Here is a 23,540-nt window from a genome sequence, read left to right on the forward strand (position 1 = left end):
CAGAGATTTTTCTTCAGTGCCTGATGCAGGGTGGGAAATAAGAACCAGGAATGTGGTTGGATTGCTGGTAGAGTTCAAACACGAAATAATGATTGGAAGCTGAGTGGCTTGTGAATTTGAACATTTATCAGTCGGTGGCTGATAGAAGTTCATTTCCACTTCCCTGATCTGATGAGGGAACTTGTTTATCCTACAATCTCGTCATTTGACCCACATTTCAGGAAAAGCCAGATTATTTTTTTTGTCGTGTCACAGACTAAAACTCATGGCTCACAGGACATAATCTATGATGAGTTCTTGATGACAGAAGGAGACGAGAAAGAAGGGGGGGGGGGGGGGGGGTGCAACAAGCTCAAGGCTGTGTAGACAGAGTGCTGTAATAAATCAACTGTGAGCCTGATGAGGTTAATGCCGTCATTTATTTATTTTAGACCACTGTGAGAGAGGTGAGAAAGCATATTGACTTGTTTGATTCACAGCAGCAGACAGCCCAGGTTTATGTTTAAAAGGCAGACAGAGGCACGGAGACAGGGGCTGCCACAGCATCTGACCTTTCATAAACAATTCATCAGGATTAAGGAAAGAATATTAAAATAGGAGTCAGTAATCCTGGTAGACCTCCAATCTATTTATTCAGTGTCTGAGTTCAAAGAAAGGGTGTCAGGGTAGGCTTATATGTTACTAAAGTAAGGATTTCATCATTAGAGCCCAAATGGTTAACTTATGCTACAATTTTAGAGTATGTAACAAAGCACATTTTGTTAAATTAAACTATGTATGACTCTAAGTGACCTACAAATGTGATATTAATGTAGCCATTAAGTTGCCAATACTGTTGAATAGTTACAGTTTTGTGTTAACCCTCGAATAAGCTTAACGGTTAGGGTTTGTTATGGAAACCAGCCCCATCTGTGACCTCAGTGTTACTGCTGAGGTCACAGCTGAGCTAATGTTGATATCAAATATATTTTATAATCTTTTTATGTATATAAATATAACACTAACATTAGTGTTATCTACTTCGTGCTATTTAAATAGCTGCATATGTTGAGGTTCAGAGCAGCTCTGGGTAATACTGTTTCTAGTTACCTTAAAGATGGTGTTGTCTTAATGTCTGATTTAAGTAATCTTTTTTTTAAACCTCAACATAAAATGATTTAATAACAAAACGCTGGTGAGTCCATGTTTGCTTATTGATTGCATTCAGGTGTAGCTGCATTCATCATGACTTAAAGTAAACACAACAGGAGATTGAAATCAGCGATGATTGGATCCGGACAGGACGTGTGTGGGGGATGGGGGGTGCTGGGATGAAAGGGTGGGGAAGACCTCTGTCAAACTCACTGTGAACACACGATGCGTACCGGAAGTGTAGCGATTTGACTTTCAATAAAACAAGAGCCTAACCTCATCAAGTTTTGACTTTCATATTCTTACGTATGACTGCTTCGTTTTTTGTTTTGTTTTTTAGCTCGAACCCGTTTGTGTTTTATTACATTAGCCAGTAGAGTTGGACACGGTGTCATATATAAATCTCATGGAAGATTAGATGACGCAACAAAGCTCAGTTTTCCGTCTTATTTTGAAAACCTAACCGGAAACGCGCCTGTTGACAGTCGACAGCTTCACGTGCAGTCAGGTCTGCAGAGGACAGAGGGAAAAGGGAGCGCGTGAATAACGGGAACTGGGTCGCTTTGGAAATTAAATCAAACTGAAGGAAAAACAAGGCCGAGCCTGGAAGTTAGGACACTTTAAAAAAGAAAGAAAAAGGTAAGAAGAGACATGTCTACGCGTGTGTTTGTTATGTGTGAAACTTGTGGCAGTGTTTGCTGATAGTTTCCTCCGTCAGAAAGATGTGAAACATCATCAGAAGTATTTGGGCAGGAGCAGTGAGCTGCTGGGCGGTACACTCCTGCAGCCAAACACCAGAGAGGTTTTCTTCTGTTCTGTGCGAGGCTGAGCTTCATGTCCACTGTTAACTCAGCACTACTCACTCACTAAGATTTAATTATCTGTAACAGTGTTAAATCCAATTAAAAAACACACACACACAAAAAAAAAGCCATCAGGGGAAGTGCTATTGTTCCACAAGGTATCACTGCTTTCCTTAGGTGGGTACCACGCATACAAAAATGCTTCATTCAAGAGCTGTTTTTATAACCTCAAGCTGCAAGTAAGTGCTCTTAATCCACCATATGTGCTGCCTTTTTAACAAAGCTGAATGAATATCAAAGGTCAGCACTTGTTGCATAAGTTCTAAGAAACATCCTGTATGGACAGGAACCAAGTCCCTTTCTGCAGCCTCACAGTGGGCGACGGCTCTGAGTTACAGGGAAGATGATAAAAGGGCAATTGTCCCAAACCTATCCCGCTGCCCAAACATGGTGAGGCTTTTGCAGCATATTGCAGGGACTACTGAATAATGTTTGGTTATAATCTAACCTTGGACAAAGCTCCTTTGTCTTCTTTCAACTGTGCTATCTCTGTTATTTCAGCTGCCCTTGAATGTTTCTCACTGATGATTTGTCTTACAAACCAATTTTCAAACAGGCACTGATTGTTTAGTGCCATGCTTCTTTTTCCAGAATATTTACCTAAATACAAGCAGAAATGTTTCCCACAGAGGATGTATGCTCTGGAGTTTTGTTTGTATCTGTCTTTTTTAACGTGTCCGTCTCTCTCCGTCTCAGGCTGGGTTCATCTGCTTCCACTTCTTGGCGTCTGCACATGGAGGAGTAGCCGGTGGAGTACTGCAATGAAAGGAGAGACGGAAACACAGGGATGAAGAACCTCTCCACTCTCCTCCTGGACCTCTTGATCCATCGCATTAGTCGCGTTTAGAGTTAAGCTGGTGTTTTTTTTTTCCAGCATCAGACTGTAAAAACACACCCATACGTATCTTTTTATTACCTCTTGCTTTGGTTTCTGGTAGTGCATACGTATTGACATTTTGGCATAACATCAATACTTGCGGTTACTTTTTGGAGACACACAACAGTCTTCACTGAAATCATGGCAAACATGTGCCCATATGGCAGTTTCACCCACGCCGTGGTGCGGGGCATCCCAGAGACCTTTGGGAAACCGGTGGGAGACGGTCATGAGAACGGGGAGATCTCAGTGGACCTCGCCAAAGCTCAGCGTCAGTTCGGTTGCCTGACAGGAGCCCTGAGGCAGAAGGTAGGCCTGCAGCTGATCGAGATCCCCCCTGACCCTGAGCTGCCAGAGAGCTGGAGGATAGAGGATGTGGCAGTCATCCAGGGAGACACGGCGCTCATCACCAGGCCCTTCAAACAGCAGAGACGCAGTGAGGTAACTTCTATCTTCTATCTAAAGGCTGGTTAGTAGTACTTTGAGCTTCAGTTCATGTCGGTATAAAAAAGAACTTGTTGAATATTAGTTACATTATTGTCTCATGGTCAAACAGAGCTTTGTCGTTTCTATATTTACAATGTGCTGAACTGAGTCCTTTTGAGGAAACTTGTTAGTAATTATTCAGATGTTCCTTGAATGCATGTGATCCTAACAGAACTAAACAATAAGAAGATGAATTCTAAATTTTAAATCTAAATTGTTGTCCAGGTAGTATTATAATGTAATCACAGCTAATAAGACAGATGGATAGTATCAACAATAATAAAGATCCATGCAAAACAGTTTTTTTATCCAGAGAAACGTGCATGTGGTAACCACCTGTGTTGTTGTTGTCCACTGACTCTGTCAGACTGTATTAAGTTTGTCTTCACTCCTGTTCTCTCCAGGCGGAGGCAGTGAGGAGGGTGATGTCAGAGCTAAACCTGACTGTGGTGGAGATGGGGACTGAGGAGGGGGACTCCGGTGGGGCCACGCTGGAGGGCAGCGACGTCCTCTTCACGGGGAGGGAGTTCTTTGTCGGCATCTCCTCTCACACCAACCGCAGAGGGGCGGAAGTGCTGGCAGACACTTTCAGGGTAAGAAGCATGGAGAGAGGTAGCCTTTCAAACAGTTTTCACCTCGAGGCCTTAGTCATGAAGTCACTTGTCTGTATGTAATAAAGGGTGTTAAAATATGATGACGTACAGCAGAGAAACTAATTCAGGTCACTGCCACTTTGATGAATTTATTAGTACAATATGAAGTCGGACAAAGGCTGCCCAATAAACCATAAATTAACCAATTGAGTTTCAGTTTCTAGACGGTGCAACAAAGACGCTCTCGGTGCCAAGAAAATGAACCCAGCTGCCAAAGTGAGCAGGTGGCCATTTGCTGTATTGCATTTGGGGAATTATAGTCTGTAAACATTGATGAATGAGGCCGTTCCATTGGCCAAATAATGGAGGCCACACAGCGAGGCCCCTTCAGGCTCGACACGACCCACCCATTAGTATTGATCCCTTCACTTCTCTTAAGTGCCTTTCACACACTTCTGCTTTTCTTAACACACACACACGCACACTTTACATCTACTTGTGTTGAATGGGTGTGTGTGGGTGTGTGTGTGTGTGTGTGTATGTGTGTGTGTGTGTGTGTGTGTGTGTGTCTGGTATGAATTAGTGTGGGTGGGTGGGTGTGTGGGTTCATGTGGCCAGAACGGGGAGGAAAACCAGCATTTACTCAGTCATCCTCTGTAAATGCTTCATCCTCATGCTTCAAAATGCTTACAGCAGCATTTAGCATGTTCATTTAAATTGTCCTTCAATCAAATATTTTACAAGTGCTTATTAAATATTCATAGCCACGTATGTGTCATTGTAGTGATAACACTGTGTGGCGTGTGTTTTCCATTTGTAGCTAAGACAGAGATTTCATTTTAGTGAAACATTAGTTTGATCCGACTCTTTGTATTTTTAGCCAGGCATGGCAGTGCCGGTCAATCAGTCCACCACTTTGGACCAGACTGAAATATCTCAACAACTCTGGATTGGACTGCTGTTGAATGTGATACAGATATTCACGGCGCCTAAAGGGATCCCAAAGGAATCCTTCTGGCTTCTGTGATTTCTCCAGAGTCACCATGAGGCTGACGTTCTTGGTTTTGAGTGAAAGGTTTCAACAACTACTGGATGGATTACTGTGAAATTTAGTACACACAATCAGGTTACAACTAGAGATGAAAGTGACTAAAATTTTGGTTTAATACTTAAGTACACTCCAATGGTCTGTTTTACATGGTAAACATCAGATTTTGTGTATGTGTACACATACCTGGCCAATAAATGCTCACCATGTTGATGTTAGCATTTAGCGTGAAGGACTATTGTACCCATGTTGAGCTGCTAGCACGGCACTGATACTGATGTTTGATCGATTCAAGCGAAAATAAATAATGCAGCATGTTACCTCAAACAGGAAACCATTACATCAGAAACATTATTGTATCCCAATTAGGATCTTTTGGAGGATGCCTGGTGTATTTGTGCAGCAGCTGCAGTAGCCACACTATATAAAAAAACAAAAAACATTTTCATATAAAAAATATTCCCACTGCATTTGCATCAAATGTTGAAGATGTCAAGACGGCAAAGCCCCAGCAGCACCACTAACAAGGCCTATAACACTGTTTCACATAGATCCACCAGCTTGTTAAGATGGGATGTGGCAGTTATACTGTCTGTTGTACAGACTAACATCACAAAGAGAACTTATTTTGTCTCCTAATACACAGTTAAAGAGAAAAACGTTCAGCAGTTTATGTCAGAGTAACAAGATGGAAACAGGTTTGCCTCGCAAAGGCCATGCCTCTCTTGGCTTTCTCCAAACTTCATACTAAATGTCAAGTCCTGAATTACTGCAGCTTCATTAAGTTCTGCTAAAAGGACTATTCAGACCGAGTGGTGGCAACTGCATGACTGCCTCTGATCCTTCACAAGAAACTCCAGAATGACTTTGCGGGCTGCTTTGTGTCGAGCTGCATGTGGTACAAGTTTGACACTTGAACAGAACAGAGCCGTGTCGTTAATGTCATTAGTAACACTTGTACTTTTCCAGCTATGACAGAGTATACTGCGAAAAAAAGGCCTCTCGCACGACTTGTGCAAAACTAGATGAGGGTCAGGGGGGACATGTCTCATCCGAAGGGACAGCTTGTTAATTAAACCTGTAAACTTCCATCTGTTCAGGACTTTGCGGTGTCCACCGTCCCCGTCTGTGGTGGAGCCCGGCTGAAAAACATCTGCTCCATGGGAGGTCCGGACACTATCATCATCAGCAGCAGTGATGGGGCCAAGAAGACGCTCAGGGTGAGTGTGTGTGTATGCATGTGGTGTTAAAGAATATAAACTACTATCCATTATCTTTAAATAGGAATAATTATCTAGAATAGGAATAATATTTGCTTAATTACAGAACGTTAGATGAGAGCAGTGATAGCACTCACATTAGATGTTTTCTATGGAACGCTCAGAAAACAGTTAATAATGACACCTTTGGGCATAAAGTGAACTGCAGTCCAGTGAAGCGCTCACACAAAATGTTATAATTTTATAGATACATAACATTACATAACATTAGTTAGTTATCTAATGGCACTTTCCATATAGAGCAGATCTAGACCTTACTCTTAAGATGTGGTACCTTTTTTAAGGGTGTTTCCCAAAATGTCGGGCTATTTCTTTAACCTCATACTGACGTGGCCAGTCTCCTTTTTACCTCATTTACCAACACTGTAGTTTTAAAAAGGAACAAAAGCCCCACGAGTGACAAAGAATAAAGACAATTCAGAACAAAATCTCACAATGTGTGAAATCTGAATGCAGATCTGGTCTTTTTATATAAAGTTAAATGAGATATTGACAGTTTCCTTCTCAGAGTAATATGAAATCATGTATTAGCCAGTCCTTATTATCTATCACACACAAACACAGTTTTACTCTGTGTGTGTTGGTATTCCCCTTCTCTCTGACCTTACATGAACTGCACACATCACATTTCCAAATTGCTGAGGTCGTATTAATAATGGCACTAATGTTGCCTCTGAGTCTGTGTGTAAAGCTCGGAGTGGTCTGTTATAATATGTGTGTGTGTGTGTGTGTGTGTGTGTGTGTGTGTGGTGCAGTCACAGTGGTGCACGGTAACATTAAGTGTGTGTTTGTTTCCAGATGATGGAACAGCTGACTGATCACCACTATGAGGTTCTCACTGTTCCAGAGGAATCAGCAGCAAACTGCGTCTACATTAAAGGTTCGTCCAGTCGGGACTTCCTGCTCCACCGGCCTGCAGACGAATGTCCTGACAGCGTCTCTGTGAGTACAGCTTTTTTTATTTTATTACAGCTTTCAGTTAAAAAAGAGCATTGTCTTAATTAAATAAAAGGGTTATGGTAGCATAATTTTCTTTGGCAGCTACCGTAAAGTTGGACAGATCCTGACTTTTAGTCTTAGGGTTGAAAAATACTGTAGGCTTTTTTTCTTCAAAACGGTTTTAATTTCTGACCTTGATCAACTTAATCACTGATCAGCAGCAGCATTAGTCTCTGATGGACCGTGTAAAATAATATAAATGGACCTTAGATTTGATGCAGAGATCTAAACAGAAATGTCTTACACTGTACGTCACAATGCGAGCTATTGTATAGATGGTGCTGTGACGGTTTCCTTTTTTGAATCCAAAAGCTGAAATGTGTCGTGAAGCCGTTCTGTTGCTCGCCCTTCATTGTTGACCGGTTAAAAATGTGACGAAGTGGGAGGACACAAGTTTAGATATCTTGAAAATGTGAGGTAAAAAGTGACTTTTGAACAATGTCGATATATTTCCGAGGACATTTGCCAGCATTGCCGTAGTTAATGTCAGGAAATTTGAGTTAAATCATCGCAATAATAAAATAAACTCATTCAGTAAGCATAGCTGTGTAAAACGAATGATCAGTTAAGACTCTACAATAAGGTCAGATCTTATTGTCATGTCATGTAAATTACTGGAAGCTGATAAATATTAATATTAAACAACAGAAAAAATTAGAATTGGGTATTTTTATGATTAAGCACCTCCAGTTTCAGAGTCCATTTTCTTCATAAAATATGATCCGGTTTCACCAGAAGTGAAAGGTGGTCGTGTGTCACCATAAAACATTATGACTTCTTGCAGGTGATCGTACCTTGAGTCAAGTCACCTGATTACACATCAGTGTAACATAAAAATGATTTCATGTTTAGGTGGAAAAGTTACACCATGGAGTTTTAAATGATCAGAAATCTGTCATAATAATAATTTATTTGCTCTTGGTGATGCGTTGGATAGAGCAGCAAGAGTCAAACTTATTAATCTTTAATGATTTCTGCTGGGAAATGTAGACTGCAACAGTTAATATGCTTACAAATATCCATAAACAGTCCAGTGCTGTGTAAAATACAAATACAGAGATCAAGAAACTATTCAGATCCTTTAGTTTAGTAAAGGGTACTACACTGTAAAAATACTAGTCTAGTCAAAAGTTTAAAATATGGAAGTCAAAAATAGTCCAGTCCACAAAGAACGTGATGTTTTATTACTATAAAATATTATTTCTCATGATTAATGTAAAAGCAGGATTTTTATGTTGTAGTTTGTCGAAGTGGAGCTAAACGTTTAACTAACTGCACATTAATTATTGACTTGATTTAGTTTGGTTTGTAAAATTTCAGAAAAAAGTGACACCGTCATGTTTCCAAACTTCAAAATTATTCAAATAAATGATTAAAAGGGGAAGCTGCAGATCTCCACATTTTTAAAAACTGGAACAGGAAACATCATCATTTCAGCTGTACTCTATGTATGTGCATCAGTGTGTAGTTAGGTACAATTGTTAATCGATAAGTTTTGTATGCCTTCAGTAACTGATTTTAAAACTTTATTAAGTCACTGAAGTCATGAAGAGGGTTAGTAAAGCTGACAGTGTGAGTTATTTCAGTCATTGTGCTGTGAATAGCAGCCAGTTGGAACAGTTTTCCCTCCGCTTCCTTCTTTCATTAGCCAGTTAACTTCCTCCTCTGAGCGTATCCAGTACAGTGTGTGCTGCCCTGCGATGCTGAGTGTGTCTGATGAGTATGATGTTTCCCTCCATCCTCTCTGCAGGCCTTCCAGAAGCTACAGGACTACACCCTCCTGCCTACGGCCTGCAGCGAGCCCTCCAAGCTGGGAGCGTCTCTGTCCTCGCTGTGCCTCCTCATCAACAGAAAGCACACATATTTCTGAAAACACACTTTTATCCATCAGTACGTCACACGTTATTTACCTGCACACGACATGGTGGGGTGAGTGGGGGGTGCTCTGTAACAGGCCACATCACAGATTCTTGTCTATTTATTTGTAGGGGAAAAAACACTGACACATGATCCAACTGCAACATCTGCTAACTGATTGTCTGTAGAATACAAGCCGATTCTTGGCACCGCTGCCCCCTCCCCCCGCTGAACCATCAGCACAGCACGCTGGTTTCCTCTAATGTAACTACCCATGACCACTAAATCCAGCTGTAGCTTCACACTGTTTGAACTTGTGGCTATTTTCAGTTTCCGCAGACAAATCAGATTTACTGATGGTACCAGGCTTTCTGCAGATTCACTTTAAAAATACCACTTCCATGATCATACTGGCCAAAATATGAAGAAAAACCAGCGGGTATGATTCAGCCTCCAATTATCACATTTCAATAATCCTAGATATAATCTCCTTGACAGGTGGGGTAATGATTTGTTTTAATCTAAAATTGACACTTGGTTGTTAAAACTAATTTCACTGCAGGTACGAGAAATATTAAATACACTAAACTGAATTCAGTGCTTCAAAGCCTGCAGAGACCCAGTGGTGTGCATTCACAGCTCCATAATACAGTTTGGTACCTATTTTAGTCATTTACAGGACATGTAGCTGCTGAGAATAGAAATGCAGTTTTTAAGTCTTTGTTTTAGCTTTATGTATGAATTTGTAGCAAGTGTAGCAATGCCAATAAAACTCAACTGAAGACTGTTTGTATTTTGTTCTACTGTAGGTCTGCAGCCGTGAGACTTTCTATACATTTTTCTACTTGAGTACCTTATCTGCCATGTGTATACGAACGAATGTGATGAGTGCATTCCCCCAGTGTGGGATCATTAAAGTTTTATCTTCACCTTCAGTTAATTATAAGGACAAAAGGACTCATGACACAAGCAGAAATTTCTTCAAATTTATTTGTTTTGTTAGAAAGCAAACATGTTTAACGGTTGGACTTGGCGACTCTCTCCAACTCGTCCTTCTTCTTGATGGCGTAAGAGTTAGATGAACCCTGAAACAAAGAAATTCAGCTTAATACACCTCACCATACGTGTCACAGCAGATCAGTTACAGACCGTTACATCTCAGTCTGATCACAGGTGATATTTTAACTCAACACGGTAAAGCAGCAGGAGGGTGCAACAATAGAATTATGAATATTGTATTGAGTTATGTGTAACAGTATTCTATGTGAATAAACTCACCTTGGCTGCATTGATCAGCTCATCAGCCAGGCACTCGGCGATGGTCTTGATGTTCCTGAAAGCAGCTTCTCTTGCTCCTGTGCACAGCAGCCAGATGGCCTACAAGACGAGAGCGAGACAGACATGAGTGGGTGAGACAGGCTGGCAGATTCACTTTGGAACAAACACTGCCTGGTAGTGTAATGTATCTGAGTTGGTGATTGACTGGGCCACAACAGACTACAGCCAATGAATAAGCAAAGATCTTTTTCTCTGCGAGCACTCTAGCACACCAGGACAACGGGTCATACCCAGGCGTGACTCTAGCCTCGGTTACAACAGTTGAATACATTTTACATTCAATACACTGAATAAAGTTATTTCAGCCAGTGAGAACGAAGCAGCTTTCTTAAACATTGTTTCAAACGGTGGAAAACAGATTTCTTGACAAAGAAGAGGACTTTGTTGTACGTAGAGAGAAACATGTTACCTGGTTGACTCTGCGGAGGGGTGACACGTCCACAGCCTGCCTCCTGACGGTACCAGCACGACCGATACGGGTGGAGTCCTCACGGGGTCCACTGTTGATGATGGCGTTCACCAACACCTGGAGGGGATTCTGGGAACAAAATTTAAAATAGTATGACATCAATCGATGCACAACATGTCTTTACATAAAGACATCCAACTAGAACATGGCAGACTCATCTCTGCTGTATGCATCAGAGGCCTGAGGGATTTTATAGTTACTTTTGTAATGTACATTATGGCTAAAGTAAAATGTTTAACAAAGATGGGATTGTCTTTTGCGCAAAATTCAAGTTAGTGCATTTAAATATTCACAGTACAAAAACTGTAGTCGGTTTTGATTTAGTTCCTTTGGTGGCATAATAAAACAGCTTCTCTCTACAAATTCAATTACAAGTATATTCTGAGTGCTGTGAAGTGTTTTTAGAGCAGAACAAACTGCTGGTGTCTGTGGGGACTTTTAACTCCTGATCATCAATTAGTAACAACTGGCTCTGCTGAAAAATTGTTTCTCAGTGAAACCAGGCAAAAAACAAAAACATCCAATGCCAAGAAAATGCTCATCTAGCATCACAGTTAACCGTTCCTTATGGTTTGAATTATGCGTTTCAAATATCAGTCTTGATCTGGCGGTGCCGGTTTATTCACACTGCAAACAGTGACGACTGTTAAAGTTGGTGGTACACACCTCTCCAGTCAGCAGGTGGATGATCTCGAAGGCGTGCTTGACGATGCGCACGGTCATCAGCTTCTTGCCGTTGTTGCGGCCGTGCATCATCATGGAGTTGGTCAGACGCTCCACAATGGGGCACTGGGCCTTACGGAAACGCTTGGCGGCATAACGTCCTCCAGAGTGTGGCAGGTACTTGGCGTACTTCTCTTTCACTGCAATGTAATCCTGTAGAGCACATGAAGCGATGTAAGCATCAAGTTTATATGGATTAAAACACAGCATGGTTGAGGTACAGCGCATATGAAAAGATCATGTGTCTAAGTTGGTGATTGACCGGGCCACGGCAGACTACAGCCAATGAATAAGCAGAGACGTTTTACTCTGCGAGCACTCTAGCACACCAGGACAATAGGTCAGTGTCCAGGCGTGACTCTAGCCTCGCTTTACATTCATTGAAAACACAATGGACACACAAAGCATCATCTTGCTGCTCACCTGCAGGGAGATGTCATTGATCTGGACATCGTCGGTGCTCCACTTGCCAAAGAGCTTGATCTCTGGGGTCTCAGCCACGGCTGGGGCAGTCTCCCACTCAGTCACTGAGGATCAAAGGCAGGTGGTCAGTTCAAGCCAAGGAAACTAAACTCTGCTTATAGCTATGCATTTATTTAAGACGAGATAATATTAACATTTAACATCATAACAGGTCATCTTATATTAAACGGGTTAGCTGTCTGGTTAATACTGATCACGTTATGAAGCAGACACGTTTTATCGGGCCTTAGACAATTTGAACGCAACTGTATTGATCAATCAACTTTGGCAATAACTCCTATTAATCCCATTTAACATTTACACTGAGATCGACATCTTAGCTGACACACATCGTCCCGCACTAGCTGCTTTAAGCCAATCCACTGGACATTAAAAACACGCCACGATACAGACAAATGCATAGTTTTTGTTTCGGGTACAAAACGTATATTATAAGTAAATATAGAGATCACATGTTAAAACAGAGTCTCGCTTTCATAGCAGGGCCCGAGCTGAAGCCTGTTTCTCAAAGTTAACGTTAGCTGTCTTCAGCGATGTCAACTGACACGCCAGCGGACGTCCGATAATGGAAGCATTTTACATTAAAAGCCAGAAGAAACATTTGCTACTGTGGAAAATGTGAAAACAGTTTCCATACGGTCGCTACATTTGGTGAAACTTCGCACTTAGTGTGAGACGTATCGAGATGGCTGAGCAACATGCCGCATCCACACGTGCTAGCGAGCTAGCCACATGCTAACGCTGAGCGCCGTTGTGCTCGTAGAGGGAAAACTTGATGCAAATAAATCAACATTACGACAAAAAGGAGATATTTTGCGCTTATTTTCGGAGACCGGGAGTCGGTATGTCTTCTAATGATCCGAGAAACTTATCTTTAGAGACGTATATAGCAGGTAAAATGTGAATTTTTCACTCACTTGTGTCTGCCGTTCTGTACCACACTTCTCTGAGACGGAAAAGGGCCTTTTCGGGGCGCCGCGGCCAGATATCCGGTGAGCGGGTCGGTTACTTCCGGTGCGCAAGGCATGCGTGGAATTGTAGTCTTTTGTTTGGGACTGAAATCTGACTGAAATCCGCCATACACCGTGTTGTTAAGCCAATATCAATATCTGAGTTTTTTTTAAGAATCGTGTAACTATAACATTAAACTATAAGATATAACTTTGCATTGTGATATAATTCACGTTTTTGCTTTTGATAAATAAATTAAGTTCAAGTATACAGCATGACCAAGATACTTTTTATTATTCTGTTTCTGAACATGATGGACACAAGCTGAAACCAGAAACGAGTCGACCCAGTAGCAGAGTTTTTTCCTTAGTCGCTGTGAGGGTTTAAGGGCACAAGCACAAGTTCGATGTGAGGGTGAAAGTGTGTTAAGCATAGACATATATACATAGACGCCGCATTGAGCGCTGAATCGTACGTAAACGGCGCCGCCATATTGGTTCGGGCAGATCTGCCCGTAAACTAATACAAGGAAATGGACTGAACTTCATAAAGCGCCTTTCTACAAAGTTCTTTAAGTTAATGTCTCTTATACACCCGTTCACACACACACTAATATATCTGGGAAACAAACAGGCACCAAAAACAACGTATGTAACTTTTAAAGTGATGATTATAAATGTTTACTTCTTTATGTAAGCACCAAGCCAACAAATTACCTCAAAACACCAACAACACAAACACAACATTGGCCCTGAGCGACGTTTCGTCTATCTTGTCTTACTGTACGAATCACTGCCCCTGCTCCTTCTGGAGCGGTCATTCTATTTTTATCCTTCCATTTTAACCCCAGGAATTCATGTTTACTGTTTTGTTTTTTGTTTTGCAATGCACATCTGGGATCGGAATATCATGTTTGTCTATTCAATTATTATCATGGCAGTTTTTTTGGCGCCTTAGCATTTAGTAGAGTAACGCCTAAAATTGTCCCACATCCCTTAGTGTTTTCATGTCTCATTCCCGAGTGCTTCGATACATGCGCTTTAGGGACGGGGCGAAAATGAAAAAGAGGGCTGGGGTTGGGTGGAGGACCTGAATCAGACCTGACAGGGCAGTTGCTAGATTAGTGTTTACTTGTCATAGATAGTGGACAGGGCCGGTCTTTTTAACCTCCCATCGCATTAGATATCTCAGGCGTTTGAGCAACTTTCCTGTTGTCTGTATATGTGAAAAAGGGATTGAATTATGATTTGAACCGTTTGCATTTTATTGGCTGTTTATGGTTGTCTGTTGCGTCTATATGTTTCCTCAAAGAAGAGGAATGGAATCTGAAAAAACAAGAAGTGAATTACTATTTTAATGAGTAAAGGATGCATTGCACATTATTTGAACCAGATAAAAAAAAAAAAGGGGGAAACGAGGAGATGATTTGATCTATTAACAGTTTTACATTCTGCAGTATTGTTTTAATATTATTGCATTTACTTTGTGTCCAGTTTGTTGTGCAGATTCATTGCATCTAACTTTATTAGATACAGGATTTAAGGATGTACTCCTCTGCTCTGTTTCTTTACTTTACAAAACGTCGAACGTGAATATGGACACTTTTTTAAACCTCAACAGGAAACTTACTAATTTTTGGACTCTGTCCTAACAATTTCTACACGTGTTTGTCTGCCAAAAAAAACTGTGTCAAATGTTTTGTCACTCCTCAATATACAGGACAGTTTTGAGATCTCTTTTTAGGTCTTTGTGTATTTAAGACAAGGGTACTTTTTAAATAATCTGTTTTCTGGACAAGGAAATGGACCCAAGCTGAAACCCGTGAAACGAGTCGTTTTTCGTTTTTGCCAAAAAACAAAAAAAAAACGAAAATTCGCTCAATTTCTGTTTTCTGTTCCAATCACCAAAAAAAAAATTTCCACTTCCACTTTCCGGTTTAGTGGTGGTCGTTGGGCTCGACGCTTCTTTGCCCTTTACTCTCAAAATAAAAGTTTCTTTCCATTTGACAAAGTTGTTTCTCTTTATGAAAGGGTGTGACCAAAACGTAGTCTTTGGCCCGGACTTTTACGTCCTGTCTGGGCTCTGAGGATTTTTTTCTTTAAATTTCGTGAAAAATGTCCGGTTTCAATTGACTTGGCGCTTTGAAAGGCTGTCCTGTGTGTGGACCTGCCGACGCGCACACTGGCTCAATTCGTTGGGTCATCTGCATACTAGTAGTGGCATTCTCCCGGAAATTGCCCCTACTGGATGCCCACTATTTTTCTCAGGCACAGCCACTAACCTGTAGAGAAGATGCCACTATCTGAGGAAACATGCCGTGAACCTGTAGAGGCAGATCCACATCTGAGAAACATGCCGTTTGACCTGTAGAGGGCGCCGATGTTACTATCTGAGCACATGACGCTACCTGTCGCGGCAGATGCCACTATCTGAGGCATTATTCATCTTAACAGCTGCCACTGTGTGTGTGCGCGCGTGCGTGCGTGTGGGCGTTAATCTGGGTTTCTGCAGCATATGTGTAGCATTAGGCCCGGGACACCAGGGGGCGGTCTACAGGGGAACCTCAGGTTTATGTTTTTGTTAAGTAGCACGGGTAAAAGTTCATGTGAAAAATGTGGACGTTAACGCGACTCAACGTGAAATCCGGCTCAAGCATCTTTATGGTTAAAGAGATGAAGAACCTCCCATAATCGACAGCGTTGCATGTTGTGTGTGCGCGCCGCGCGCGCGCCACCCCGTTGCTGCTGCTTGGGCATTGTTTTTCTTTTATGCAAAAAGTCATTGTTGTATTACACTCGCTGTAAGTAAGAAACAGTTCTTTTACGTGAGTTCCGCATTAATTTTCGAGGGTTTTCTTTAAATAATTTCTCTTACCACTTGTGTGCGCAGGCTGCCACTGACCTGCCGCTGTGGTTTGTTATTGTGTGAGTAGGCAACTAAATACATGTGACTTGAAAACACATGTTAATTTAAAGAATAAATATTTAAAAATGGTTCTAGACTTGTTGTTTTTGCTTGACACTTTTGGAGAATGGAATGCTTACCCGAAATTAAAAAGTTTCATTGCAAAAAGTGCAATTATTTGTGTTGCTGCCAGGGTCATTTGTTTCACTTAATTCATCCTATAAAAACTCAAAAGGACCATTCCAAAAAGTGTTGAGAAACAACAACTGTGTAGGATATGACCTTTATGGGATCATCAGTGGTATGAACCGAATAGCTTTAAATGTTATAACATTACCTTTTATGTTGGAAAACATTTTAGGTTGTTTAAGATCGGATATTTTAAATTATTTCCATACCTGCCAACCAATTTGGCGTTCAACTCCAACCCGAAGAAAGGCGGGCTGACTGGCCAACTACTTGTCAGTCGGAGTAGCCCTAGTAAGTAAGTAGGCCCTTGGACATTTAATCATAGGACATATATACATAGACGCTGCATTGAGCGCTGAATCGTACGTCGATGTCACCGCCATTTGGAAATGGCAGGTCTGCCCGCGAAACTAATACAAGGAAAGGGCTGACTCCTAAAGCGCCTTTCTACAACTTCTTTAAGTTCCGTTCTCTTATACCCCCTTCACACCCACCCACTCATATTATCGGGGGGAAACCAACAGTGGCACCAAAAAACAACGTTATGTAACTTTTAATAGTGTGATTATAAACTGGTTTACTCCTTATGTAAGCACCAAACCAACTTATGTATTTTTCTAATGCTGAGTGTTGTACAGCTACTATTGTGTGCTACACTGTACTGTGATGATAACATATTGAAAATATTTATATTTAACATTTAATCTGTGTCTATAATACCAAGATCCTGCAAATGTAGATGTGGACATTGAGGGTTTCTGAATAAGAGGCACTAACGTGTACATTATCACGTTGAACATATTATCCATACATATCGTATGTACACCCCCCCACACACACACACACACACACACCACACCCACACCCACACAGTATATATATATATCTTATATATTATATATATAGATATATATTCATAGATTTAGATATATTATATTATTATATCTTTACCCCACCACACGTCTACCAGCACACACCACAATCATTACATTTGTAATATTAGATTTTTAGGGGATTTAAAAAAAAAATGGCCGCCGGGAAGTCCCCCGCGGCGGTCCGCACCTAGCAGTACCGGCGATCTTGTTAGCGTCTCACATAACCGGCCGTGTGCCGACGCTATACATGGCGGTTACAGCCAGGACGTGCGTCCCCGCCGGGGGAATTCTTGGCATTCCCCCCGGCGGCGTCCGCATCCGTCGCGCCCAATAACCGGCGATGTAGCGTCGGCACCCCAGGGGCCGGTTATGTGCCGACGCTACATGGCAGGTTACAGCCAGCGGACTTGCGTCCCCCGCCGCGGGAATTCTTGCATTCCCACCGGCGGCTCCGCAGCGCGCAGCAAAAATTCGCTGGCTGGCAAATATCGCGCACTGGTTCCTATTTATAGCCTTTTCGGATTTTTGTCACAGATGATGTTCATAAGTCATGACCTCACCAGTGGTCCACACCCCCAAGAACCCCTGACTGGCAGGCCCGCAGATCTGACGTGCCTCAACGTTTTAGCCACGCCCCACATCGAACCAACGCCTACCATTATATTTTAGATATAATTATTATTTCAATATAATAATATTATTTAAAATATTAAATATATTATTTATTTTTATAATTAAAAAAAAAAGAAAAATTATTACACTGGTGATATGTTCAGGTGTTACATTTAAGTGCATATATTTTATTCCTTGTCTTGTTGACCACACTGAACACTGAACACCTAAACACGCACTTCCAAATCAAAACAGGAGCAAAACAGAAAACCCAAAGACCTAGTACAGTAGTGGTGTCCATTAATTTTACTGCCAGAATGCCTCTATGGTCTTCCTGAGGACTGAACAGGAAGATCAAATGGCTCCCGGACCCTTCAAGCCTTCGTACATTCTGAGGCGTCTCCACAGCCCTCAAAGTGACCTTTCTGGTCCATTTGAGAGACTTGGGGAAGGGACAACTGTTTCCCCTTTAATGTTTGTTGCGTACACCACTTTGTGCCTCTATGGTGTCCCGAAAAGCGTGCATCCTCTAATAAAACTGAAGGACAGAAAACATTTAAGTACATAAGTTAAGCGGGTGGAGAAATGAAATAAAAAAAAGCCCATCGCAGGCAAATACCTCCCTCACTGTTCCCAGTCCTGGCACGTTATCAGCTCCACTAGACAAGGAAACCGATTTGTGGTTTCTTATAGGCACAAATAACAATGCAAAAGCTGTAAAAAAAATCAGTGGCTTTGATCTTTTAGTATACTGGTTTAAATGAAACGGAGAACGCGAATGAAAATGACTCTTGTGAACATGATTTTGTACCCTATACAACTTTGATGGTGTGTAAAAACAAACAACGCTGCTTGAACCATAACCTGATTGCTTCAGAGACAGATTCTGAATGGCTGAACCTTTTCAGTGGGGACCTCTTTCCACATCCTGAAATAATTGGAGAGGTTAGGCTTTTGTCTTCAAGTAATAGTTTTGACTACATTAAAACTCATCACATGACCTCTCAACTGGAAGTTTTCTTTCTGTGGTTGCTGAGTGGAGGCCGTGGGTTCTATGGTCTAGGGCTGCAAAGTGCTGAGTGGGGGCCTTTGTTTGTTCGTTATGCTTCTCCGCCTGGGGGTTTTTCAAGTGTCTTAAAACTGTGATATATTTGATAATTGTTTCTGAACAAAATAGCACGCCAATGGAAATGGAAATGTGTCTTGAAGTGTTACAACTAAGCCCACACTTGATAATTTTGTTGACTTCTGAAAGAGAGGAATGTGACACGACTGATTCAGAACCCAAAACACGACTTCTAAAAATTTAAGTTTCAAATTAAGCTGAGCCTTGAAATGAGGAGACGAGAGAGATTACATTTCCGACAAGGTGGTACTTTTTATTATTCTGTTTCTGGACATAATGGACCAAGATGAAACCAGAAACGTGTCGCATTTAAATGGGCCGCAGCTGCCGGTCCTGCGGCTAATTAATGTCCCAAGGGCTACTCCACTGCCAATAGAGTGGGCATTCAGCCCCTTTCGGTGTTGAGTTGACGCTCCCAATTGTGTTTCAGGTATGGCAGCTTTTAAATATCAATTCTTAAAATCGACCTAAACAGTTCCACGATTAAAAGGTAATGTTTAAAACCTTTAAGCATTCCGGGTCATACCACTTATGATTCATAAGTGTCATCTCCTATAACAGGTGTTGTTTCTCAACACTTTGGATGTTCATTTTAGGGTTTTTATAGATGAATTAAGTGAAACACAAATGACCCTGCAAGGCACCACAAATAATTGCCACTTTTGAATGAACTTTTTATTTCGGGGGTAGCATTCCATTCTCAAAAGTGTCAGCAAATAACACAAATCTAGCAAACCATTCAAAATATTTATTCTTTAAATGAAACAACTGGTTTCCACACTTATTTAGTTGACCTACCTCACACAAATAACACACACGCACAGCGGCAGGTCAGTGGCCAGGCTGCGCCACACAGTGGTTAAGATATATTTAGAAAACTTCCCAAAATTAATGCAGAACTTCACCTAAAAGAATGTTTACTTCATCGAGTGCAATGCAATACAAACAATGACTGTTTCATAAAATAAAACAACAATGCCCTATAGCAGCAGCCCACTGCCGTGAGGCGCACACACAAACGCACGCTGTCGCGTTAGGTTCTCTTTATCTATTTTAAAGCTTGCTGAGACGGCATTTCACTATGTGAAATTTGACCTGTGAACTCTGTAACACAAACATAAACCTGAGGTCCCCTGTAAAGACCGCCCCCTGGTGTCCTGGCCTTAATGCTACCACATACGCTGACATTACCCAAGATTACGCCACACACGCACGACGCACGCACCACCCAGCGGCAGCAGTTTAGAGATTACTTCAAGCTTCCAGATAGTTGGCATCTGCCTCCACGGGTTAGCGGATTGTGCCTCAGATAGTGGCTCTGCCTCCACGGTTAGCGGGCATGTGCCCTTCAGATAAGTGGCATCTTGCCTCCACAGTGTTAGCGGCATGTGCCTTCAGATAGTGCGAATCGCCTCCTAAGGTCAGAGGCATGTGCCTAGATAGTTGGTCTCCTCTACGGTTAGCTGCATGTGGCCTCAGATAGTGGCCATCTCGTAGTGGCATTTCCGGGGAAATCGCCCACTACAGATGCCTTAGATGCAACGAATTGAGCCATTGTGCGTGTCGAGGTCCCACACACGGGCAGTCTGTGCAAAGCCGCCAGTTCAATTGAAAAACCGAACATTTTCACGAATTTATTTATAAAGAAAAAAAATTCCTCCGGAGCCCCAGACAGGACGTAAACAAGTCCGGCCAAAAGAGGGGACGTTTAGTCACCCTTTCATTAAAAGAAAGAGAAATTAACTTTGTCAACGGAAGAGAACTTTTATTTTGAAGGCAGTACCGGGCACAAGCAGCGTACGAGCCCGCCCACCAATAAAACGGGACTATGGGAGTGGAACATGTTGTTTTCGGTGATTGGGACAGAAAAAGAGAAATAGAAATTGAGCCGACTTTTCGTTTTTTAGTTTTTTGTCAAAAACGAAAAAAAACAAAAAACGAAGAAGTAAACGACTAGTTTGGTTTCAGCCTTGTGTCCATATGCCCAGGAAAACCGAATTAATAAAACGTACATTGGTCCACACGGTAAACAGTATTAGCTTTTCTCTATATCACTCAATGTACTGATATCCCAGGCTGCGCAGCACAGCTCACACCACACCCATCCCTCTCAGCGCACAGTAAATCGCCCAAATCCATGTCTGCAGTATGCAAAATGAGGCAAGACGTTTAGCCTGACTGTGTCTGTCAGGTTCAAGCATAGTATGACGGAGCTGACGGAAAGACAAGACCAGTCTGCTTGACGTGCCCATTCTATGCACAGCAATAAGAAGGGTGGTAACGACGAATGTTATGGTCAAAGAATAGCTGGGCCAGACGTGGCAGTAACGGATGTCGTTCTTCAAGGAGGAATGGAGTACGCAGCATTCAAGTCTTTCACTTAAATGCTAAGGACCACTGTTCTGTGTGTTTGACCACCAATGGTCCGTGCCCAACTCACAATTGACTTGTAAAGCACTGAGTTTTCCAAACACTTAGACAGTATCTTTCGGTGGCTACCCCTCCCCCACTCTCTACGAAAAAATGATACATCAGTCCCCCCAAGAATTCCCTATGTCAGGCAAACTAGTAAAAAATGCGGACTTGGATAAAGTCCCGAGGCCAGGTTACTCAAATATCGATGCCGCTCGCTCCCGACTATACAAACCTGCTTGCCCTTTCCTGATGCAGAAATACGAAAAAGGAAAAAAGGTTGTTTTTTATTTTTAAACAATTTAAGTGCAATTGCAATCGTTGAAATTAATAAGACGTCCACGTCACGTAGGGACTAGCAGAAGGAACACAAATGCTCCAAGCTGCACCAACTTAAGGTAGGACAGCGGGTTTGCTTTAACCTTAGGCCCGCCGTGGCACTAGTTTTTAAACACGACAGTATCAATAAATATATTTTGATCGAATCTGAAACGTCATTCACATAGGAGTACAGTCTAGTTATTGTGCCTTCTACTAGCAGCAACGTAGCATCATGGGCTCAGATTAACCACATCAAATGAGGGCCGTGATCAAAATTTTCCCTTGTTGGGTTTTGAATAAATGGCACCTCTTTTGAGAGTCCGCCTTAATTCTGAGTTAAAGAGTTTGGGGCGTGTTGGAAAGCCACAGTGCAGAATCGCGTTTCCTTAAAAGCGCGTAATTGTGTTTGTAAAAAGAATTGCGCGGCAGATGGGAATAGGCCCCTTAGGAAAATCTGTGATAGCACCTGAAATTTCATAATTAATTGCATAATCTAGCAACGCAGTGTTTGAATTGATGGCCTAGGCTCATGTTCATTTGAGAGATTCAATGAGAAAAAACGCCATCTACTAAAGCACAAAAAGTGCTGGTGGGTAAGTATGGTCCTGTACACATGATGGCCCCCTTAACAATTTCTGACTGCCCCCTCATATCTGCTCCTAGAACCGGGGTGTTTGCACAGGGGACTGTTCCTGTGTGTGGACCTGCGACGCGCCCCACCTGGCTTCAATTCGTGGCATGGCATTATTTAGTGGCCTTTTCCCGGAACCATGCCACTATGATGCCACTATCTGAGCTAAATTGCGCTAACCTGGTAGGGAGGCAGGCCACTATCTGAGGCCAATTGCAAATGTGTGAGGTGGCAACTAACTAATTGTGAAAACACATTGTTTAATTTAAAAATCAATATTTGAATGGTTGCTAGATTTGTGTTTTGTTGACACTTTGGAGATGAAGCTTACCCCAGAAAACTAACAGTTCATTCAAAAGTGCAATTATTTTGTGTTGCTTGCGCGGGGGTCATTTGTTTTCACTTAATTCATCTATAAACAACTAAAACTGACCATCAAAAGTGTTGAGAAAACCAAACATGTGATAGATAGACACTTTAGACCTAAGTGGTATGAACCGAATGCTTTTAATGTTATTATACATACCTTTTATTGCTGGAACATTTATGTTGATTTTAAGATCGGATATTTAAATATAACATAGCTACCATTACCTGACAACCCTTGGGACGTCAACTCAGACACCGAAAGGGGCCTGAATGCCACCCCCTACTGTCAGTCGGAAAGTAGCCCTTGGGATACTTAACACCATAGACATATTATACATTAGGACGCCGCATTGACGCGGGTTGGTCGTTGGTCGCGATACGTAAACCGGCGCCGCCAATATTGGGTGGGCCGCCTGCCCGTTAAACTTACTACAAGGGACATGACTGAACTTCATAAAGCGCCTTTTACAAGGTTCTTCACGTTAATGTCTCCTTATACACCCATTCACCACCACACCTAATATATCTGGGAAACAAACCGGCACCCCACAAAACCACGTATGTAACTTTTAAAGTGATGATTCTAAATGTTTACTCCTTATGTAAGCACCAAACCACGTATGTATTTTTATAATGCTGAGTGTTTACCGATACTAATGTGTGTAACCACTGTACTGTGATGATAACTATTGAAATATTTATATTAACCTTTTATCTGTCGGTCTATAAATAACCAGATTCCTGAAATGTGATGTGACATAAGGGTTTCTGAATCAAAGAGCACACACACACAACACATTATATATCTATTTATATATATATATATCTTTATTCAGAAAACCCTCAAACATCTCATTTCAGGATCGGTTATTATAGACACAGATTAAATGTTTTAAATATATAATTATTTCAATTATTATTTAATCATCACAGTAGTAACATGTTACACAGATTAGTACTGTACAACACTCCAGCCATTAGAAAATACATACGTTGGTTTGGC

At 41.7% G+C, this 23,540-nt stretch overlaps 2 protein-coding genes and 2 non-coding genes across 4 annotated transcripts; 1 reads left to right on the forward strand and 3 right to left on the reverse strand.

The window, feature by feature from the left end:
* Nucleotides 1–1,498: 1,498 nt before the first annotated feature.
* ddah2 (DDAH family member 2, ADMA-independent) lies at nucleotides 1,499–9,916 on the forward strand. The gene is made up of 6 exons (XM_010735352.3): nucleotides 1,499–1,770; nucleotides 2,691–3,312; nucleotides 3,762–3,950; nucleotides 6,099–6,218; nucleotides 7,077–7,220; nucleotides 9,028–9,916. Exons 2-6 carry the CDS (start codon nucleotides 3,013–3,015, stop codon nucleotides 9,145–9,147), a joined length of 873 nt encoding a protein of 290 aa, XP_010733654.1. The 5' UTR covers nucleotides 1,499–1,770; nucleotides 2,691–3,012; the 3' UTR covers nucleotides 9,148–9,916.
* A 190-nt stretch (nucleotides 9,917–10,106) lies between these two features.
* Nucleotides 10,107–13,213, reverse strand: rps5 (ribosomal protein S5). The gene is made up of 6 exons (XM_010735351.3): nucleotides 13,065–13,213; nucleotides 12,088–12,191; nucleotides 11,608–11,817; nucleotides 10,882–11,010; nucleotides 10,413–10,511; nucleotides 10,107–10,219 (listed from the first exon to the last, which is right to left on the reverse strand). Coding segments are annotated over exons 1-6 (612 nt in total). The 5' UTR covers nucleotides 13,066–13,213; the 3' UTR covers nucleotides 10,107–10,150.
* Nucleotides 10,593–10,725, reverse strand: LOC113747514 (small nucleolar RNA SNORA3/SNORA45 family). The gene has a single exon (XR_003463671.1). It is a non-coding gene; the product is annotated as a small nucleolar RNA SNORA3/SNORA45 family (small nucleolar RNA).
* LOC113747513 (small nucleolar RNA SNORA3/SNORA45 family) lies at nucleotides 11,902–12,035 on the reverse strand. Its single transcript, XR_003463670.1, has one exon. It is a non-coding gene; the product is annotated as a small nucleolar RNA SNORA3/SNORA45 family (small nucleolar RNA).
* Nucleotides 13,214–23,540: the final 10,327 nt, after the last annotated feature.

Source organism: Larimichthys crocea, chromosome XIII (assembly GCF_000972845.2).
Source record: "Larimichthys crocea isolate SSNF chromosome XIII, L_crocea_2.0, whole genome shotgun sequence".
NCBI classification, from domain to species: domain Eukaryota; kingdom Metazoa; phylum Chordata; class Actinopteri; family Sciaenidae; genus Larimichthys; species Larimichthys crocea.

Excerpts from the sequence above, each read along its gene's own strand:
- rps5 (XM_010735351.3), bottom strand. Across the intron at positions 10,512-10,881 it reads CCCTCCGCAGAGTCAACCAG|GCCATCTGGCTGCTGTGCAC; the intron begins GTAACATGTTTC and ends CTCGTCTTGTAG. Across the intron at positions 10,220-10,412 it reads AGCTGATCAATGCAGCCAAG|GGTTCATCTAACTCTTACGC; the intron begins GTGAGTTTATTC and ends TCTTTGTTTCAG.
- ddah2 (XM_010735352.3), top strand. The coding sequence starts at position 3,013 with ATGGCAAACATGTGCCCATATGGCAGTTTCACCCACGCCGTGGTGCGG. Across the intron at positions 3,313-3,761 it reads AACAGCAGAGACGCAGTGAG|GCGGAGGCAGTGAGGAGGGT; the intron begins GTAACTTCTATC and ends TGTTCTCTCCAG. Across the intron at positions 6,219-7,076 it reads GGGCCAAGAAGACGCTCAGG|ATGATGGAACAGCTGACTGA; the intron begins GTGAGTGTGTGT and ends GTTTGTTTCCAG.